Source organism: Macrobrachium rosenbergii, chromosome 9, assembly GCF_040412425.1.
Source record: "Macrobrachium rosenbergii isolate ZJJX-2024 chromosome 9, ASM4041242v1, whole genome shotgun sequence".
Classification (NCBI taxonomy): domain Eukaryota; kingdom Metazoa; phylum Arthropoda; class Malacostraca; order Decapoda; family Palaemonidae; genus Macrobrachium; species Macrobrachium rosenbergii.
In genome coordinates this window covers 49,941,746-49,948,607 of record NC_089749.1, presented here as the reverse complement: position 1 = coordinate 49,948,607, position 6,862 = coordinate 49,941,746, and the positions used below count along the sequence as shown (strand labels likewise).

The 6,862-nt window shown below is 34.0% G+C and overlaps 1 protein-coding gene across 1 annotated transcript in view; it reads left to right on the top strand.

The window, feature by feature from the left end:
• LOC136841778 (uncharacterized) overlaps positions 1-6,528 on the top strand; it is a 100,720-nt gene extending 94,192 nt beyond the window's left edge. The window contains exons 28-30 of the mRNA XM_067109064.1: positions 5,314-5,541; positions 5,724-5,840; positions 6,163-6,528. Of these exons, the coding sequence (XP_066965165.1) occupies positions 5,314-5,541; positions 5,724-5,840; positions 6,163-6,365 (548 nt within the window). The 3' untranslated portion in view covers positions 6,366-6,528. The remainder of the gene's footprint in view (positions 1-5,313; positions 5,542-5,723; positions 5,841-6,162) is intronic.
• Positions 6,529-6,862: the final 334 nt, after the last annotated feature.

Sequence of the window (6,862 nt, the reverse complement as noted above, 5' to 3'; positions counted from 1 at the left end):
ATATATATATATATATATATATATATATATATATATATATATATATATATATATATATAGCATATATATATACACACTAGGTGATGTACCCAGTGTTGCACAGTAAAAACTCAAAGTGCAGAACACACCTGGATATTTATTTATCCCGACCTTCCATTAGACAGAAAAAGGAATCAAATCTATCTATAGTGTAGTATCAAAGAATTTTTGTTTTTAGGTTTTTAAAAATATAAATACAGTATACAAATTATAAAGTAAAATCTTTCATAAATTCACTATAATACTACTTTAACACAAAACTTGTGAACAACATTTTTAGTTTCACCATCAGAATCAAGAATAAATAAATTCTTGGCTGAACCCACCCTTAAGCAAGCAACCTAAAGTTGCCCATGGGAAAAACATGACGATCTCAATTCCACTCCACAGTACTTAATAAACCGTCCCTATGCCTTCTTGATCATGATTGAGAATGCAAGTCTCACTGGAAATTGCAATCTCAAAGTTAAAAGGGAGATCAATCAGAATGAGTGGTATCTGTGGGATAAAAACTGTTTCACCCTCTCCCTTTCTAATTACATTGCCCAAAATTTTTGACATTTTATATTTCATCCCTTCTCACCCACCCTTCCTATCAGGGCTGAACTTGGACTTAGAGGGTATCGGGAGTGTCACTATTCATCCCAGCGACCTCAAAAACTATGAATTAGACACTATTATCTGTCGTTTTCTGTTATTTTTACATGTCACCACCTTCCCACCCCCACCCCCTTTGGTGCCAGTTATATCTTACCCCCACAGTATTCTTTTCCAGATATGAAGTCATATGTATACTGAAATGAGGTATGATAAACCCATAGAGTCTATTTAGTTACTAAGCTTACGAGCAGAACCAGCCCTATTTCAGGGAAGCCCTTCCCACCCCTACCCCCTTTGGTGCCCTTGGTTACTAGTGATGTCTTAGTCCCACAATATTCTTTTCCAGATAGTAAGTCATATGTATATCAAGTTTGGTTGAAAATGCTCAATGCGTTTCAGGGTTATGCCGGAACATACAAACATACATACTGTACATACACACATACATCCATCCATCCATTCATATATATATATATATATATATATATATATATATATATATATATATATATATATATATATATATATATATATATATATATGTATAATATATATTATATTATATATAATATATATATTATATATATATATATATATATATATAAATATATATATTATGTATAGATATATATATATAAATAGTTATATATCTATATATATATATATATATATATATTATATATATATATATATATATATATATATATATATATATATATATTATGTATAGATATATATATATATATAATATATATATATATATATATATATATATATATATATATATATATATATATATATATATATATATATATATATATATATATATATATACATACATATATAACTCATGTGGAGTGGCATAGCCATTATATACGACTCATATGCTGATGGACAATTAAGATCACCTTTCTTGTTCATATTTATTTTCCGATGTTTCGTAATTTTTCATATATAATTACTGTACATCTTCAAGGGCTCTAGGATAGATAAAAACAACACATAATTAGCATAAAACTCAAACAATTTGTTTACACTTCAAATCGCACATTCTTTTAAAAATCAAGATATATTAAAATTCTCAAAGTAAGATATTGTATGGACCAACCTTCCACCAGAGTAAAAGAAACACAAGTGGAAGGAATCTTAAAAAATAAAAAAAATAAAATACACCTCAAGACAAGAAAAGGGGAATGGCTGTTGACTGCGTGTTTAATGGGTGAACCAGTTGTTTGATCAATAAGGACTCTAAAATGGGTAATTCCTGGGTGGTGGGTGTTTGCCTGATGCTTTTAAAATCATTATTTTCAATTTATGTTTTGGAGCTTTTAGCGTGAGTTCTTAAATTGGAACGTTCTGGGTTCATGAGCCTGTTGCCTGTATGGAAACTGACCCCTCTGTGACAGTCGATGTGTACCTTAAGGAGCCTCCGTGTGGATCCCACGTAAGTCACTGAGATACACCTGGGCCAAGTATATTTATATACCACACAAGAGGACATGAAAGGGCACAGACGATCCTTGAACTGAAACAGAGAGTGGGTGGCCAAGGGATTTTTCGGAATCAGAATAACTTTTACAGCAGGAAAATGTTTTTGTATTACCCAAGTAAATTTTCTTTTAAAAGAACTATCACAGACGTAGGGAAAGCTGGCATAAAATCGCAGTTTTGGTACAGTTGGATATTTTCCTGGCGAGGAAAAGAAATTGTTTAGCAATTTTCAGCAAATCTTACTGACAAAATCAGCAGGAAAACAGTTGTTTTTAAAATAATTTGCTAAGAATATATATTCCCTGTGAAACACGTCCCAGTTAGAAGTGAGTCGCAAAGCTCTGTGGAATAATGTATAAACAGAAGTAAGTTTAAAATTTATTTAGCATGAGCTATAGAAATTCGATCCCAATCCGGTAAAAGTTCGTTTTCTAAAAGCAGTAGTCCTTGTAACAAGGATGTCAAGGAAAGAAAGCTGATGGTTGGACTCCCCTCGAGCGTAAACCTGATGTTGGAGTATTGGGCATTGGCGAATTCGAGGAAGGAGTCGGCATGATGATCCTGTTTGAGGAGCTGGAAAGTATCATCAACAAACCTGGTATGAAATAGAGGGCGGAAACTTAAGGGACATTGTCTAACATGCGCTCCTCCAGGGAGCACATGAAGATGTTGGGGAAGGTGGGTCCAAGGGGTGAACCCATAGCCATGCCCTCAATTTGTTTAAATAACTTACCCTTAAAAACAAAGGCCATGTCCAGCACGGCCAGGTCTAAGAAGGTTGTAAAAGTTGAGCAGTTAAAATTTCTAAAAACTGAGTTAGGCTCGGGAAATAGCTTATCAAGGATTATCTCTATTATAGTCTCAGCAACTGCAACATTTGTTAACAAGAATTCTACATCAAAACTGGTCATTACAAACAAATTATAAACTGGCAAAATTCCTCGTACCCCTTCTTGAACCACTTATCACTAACAGCTATACCTTTAAAAAACTCTTAGGAATTTAAAGAAAAAGTTCTTATTCAAGACTCTGATCTAGTAATGACCAGTTTTGACATAGAGTCCTTGTTTACAAATGTTCCAGTTGCTGAGACTATAATAGAGATAATCCTTGAGAAGCTATTTCCCGAGCCTAACTCGGTTTTTAGAATTTTAACTGCTCAACTTTTAAAACTTTATGCTGGACACGACCTTTGTTTTTAATGGTAAGTCATTTAAAAAAATTGAGGGCATGGCTATGGGTTCACCTCTTGGACCCACCTTCCCCAACATCTTCATGTGCTCCCTGGAGGAGCGTATGTTAGACAATTGTCCCTTAGGTTTCCGCCCTTTATTTTATACTGCACCAGGTTTGTTGATGATATTTTCCTGCTCTTCAAACAGGATCATCATGGCGACTCCTTCCTCAGATTCGCCAATGCCCAATACTCCAACATCAGGTTTACGCTCGAGAGGGAGTCCAACCATTAGCTTTCCTTCCTTGACGTCATTGTTACAAGGCAAAATGATGCTTTTAATGCTACTGTTTTTAGAAAACAAACTTTTGCCGTATTGGGATCGAATTTCTATAGCTCATGCTACTTAAATTTTAAACTTAATTCTGTTTATACATTATTCCACAGAGCTTTCCGACTCATTTCTAACTGGGACTTGTTTCACGGGAAATATATATTCTTAGCAAATTATTTTAAAAGCAACTGTTTTCCTGCTGATTTTGTCAGTAAGATTTGCCGAAAATTGCTAAACAATTTCTTTTCCTCGCCAGGAAAATATCCAACTGTACCAAAACTGGAGATTTATGCCAGCTTTCCCTATGTCTGTGATAGTTCTTCTAAAAGAAAATTTACTTGGGTAATACAAAAACAGTTTCCTGCTGTAAAAGCTATTCTGATTCCGAAAAATCCCTTGACCACCCACTCTCTCTTTCAGTTCAAGGATCGTCTGTGCCCTTTCATGTCCTCTTGTGTGGTGTATAAATATACTTGCCCCAGGTGTAACTCGGCGACTTATGTGGGATCCACACGGAGGCTCCTCAAGGTGCACATCGACTGTCATAGAAGGGTCAGTTTCCGTACAGGCAGCAGACTCACGAACCCAGAACATTCCAATATAAGAACTCCCGCTAAAAGCTGCAAGAAATGTATTGAAAATTAAGATTTTAAAATCATGGGGCAAACACCCAGCACCCAAGAATTACCCAATTTAGAGTCATTGATCAAACAACTGGTTCACCCATTAAACACGCAGTCAACAGCCACTTCCCACTTCTTGTCTTCAGGTGCATATTCTTTTGTTCTATTTTCTAAGATTCCTTCCACTTACGAGTATTATTCTTTTACTCTGGTCTTCCGGAAGGTTGGTCCATACAACATCGTACTTTGTGAATTTTAATATATCTTGATTTTTAAAAGAATGTGTAACTTCAAGTGTAAACAATTTGTTTGAGTTTTATGCTAATTATGTGTTTTTATCTATTTTAGAGCCCTTGAAGATACAATTATATATGACAAATTATGAAACGTCAGGAAATAAATGTGAACTAAAAAGATGGTCTCAATTGTCCATCAGCATACGTGTTGTGTATGTGTGTGTGTGTATATATATATATATATATATATATATATATATATATATATATATATATATATATATATATATATATATATTGAAGAGGACCTGTTGCCTGGTAGCTCAAAAGTCAAAGCAAAGGGACAGACATCCTGTATAAGACAGTTTGTTGGCCCACGTTTCACGACTTATTTTCCAGTCGCATTTTTAGGGCTGAAATAATTATAGACACTAATAATTTAACTTTACACTAACACATATATATGATATATATGCAATATTCATATATATAATATTCCAAACACCAAAGCATAGCAATGAATAAAACGAACTAGATTACAAAAGCATAGATTCAATTTATAATTACACACAAGAACCCACCTGAGCAGTGGAAGTGAGGAGGCAGAAAGAAAACTTTTAAAACAATGACAACAAGCCTGTAAAACACCAGAATATTCCACAAACAATTGTGTAGAAGACAACAGGGTGGTTGGGGTTGGGACTAATATATAAATATATATATATATATATATATATATATATATATATATATATATATATATATATATATATATAAGCATGGTTATTAATCTAATTCAGTCTTTTAATTTTATAGGCTGCAGTGCTTGGAATATTTATGGTGTGAATGTGTATTCTTCCTTACGAGATCAAGTGATTTGGTATCAGTTCCGCTGGTGGTTTAACAACTATCAATGGTCTAATGAGTATAGCACTTACAGTTACTATGCATCCCTCAATAACTCAATCTACAATTCAAGATGCCAAAGGCTTGTGTGCACTGGTCGAGACACCTTAAACATCACTGAAGAAATCCAGGGAGACTGTAAGTACCTGACCATTTCTGAAGATGTCATGATGCATTTTTTGTCAATGATTTTTACCTTTATTGGTGTTCAGATCTCACTAAGCAGCTTAGTGGTTTTGTAAATTAATGGTTATAGAAGAGGGGACCGCTGATCTGCAGCTTCATAGTCTTCATAATTCACCCAATAGTTGCCCTTTCAGGTTGTGAATACAACATGACATGGTACCATCATGGCCAACCAATTTACAAGTATGATTGCATGGGCTACGTATGTTTAAATGGACACTGGTTGGAAACGAGCTATAGAGATCCAAAATGTGAGGTTCTTATGTATACCTTATGTTTATATGATTACCTAAATAGAAGGCATTTTTAAGAGGTAGAAAGAGAAGTAAGGAGGGGTTAGAAAGGTCAGAGAAAAAAAAATTAACTCTTCACTCTTCATTTGGTTCCTGCATAAGAATATTAAGACTATCTGGCTCAGCTGGGCTGAGATCACAGCATTGATACTTTCACTTGACTTTCCACTACGATATTTTGTCTAACTTTCATCTGAATATTAATAAACCCTTTTTTGATACATTATTTTACTTTTACCTTTTCATATAATTGAAACCTGACATAAAGTTATTTTTCCAGGCTGTTGGAATCCTGATCCTGACACTGATTTCCAAGACAGTTTTAATGATCTATATGATTACTATGATTCGTATCAAAACTATTTTAAAATCTGGTATAAATTGAATGAAACAAGATCCCGGAAGGGTGACTGTCAAGAAGTAGTATGTGCCTCTCGAAACAACTGGGTCCTTACTGGTGTTGTAATACCTGACTGTAAGTAAATTACCTGGTTTGGATATTTCCCTGACCAGTATTTGAATATAGTTATTGCTGTTCTTCATTTCACTCATGCAGTATTCATTATCAGTTAAAAGGCATCTAAAAATCAGCTCTTGCTTTTCAAGTGTTACTGTTATGAAGTTACACTCATTTGTAAGGTGAAAACACTTCGTCTGACTCTATTACTTACACTGACGAATTTTTACCTCCTTTGCTCGAAATAAAAGGCCTTTCATTTCATGCTACAAGGTCATCTGTTTTATAGCAAAGCATCTTTCATCTCAAGTGAAGGAGGAATATTGTAATTATAATTATATTTCCAGCTAGATCCTTTATTTTTATGCCGAGCTTGTGTTTAGGTGTGTTATGATAATTAACTGGCTTTGTGTGAAGCTGACATATAAATTCGTGATCAAAAATGTCAAAATACTTGGTAGCTGCAGAATATAAGGACATATGCAGTACTGAATTATGAGTATACAGTAAAATAACATGAGAC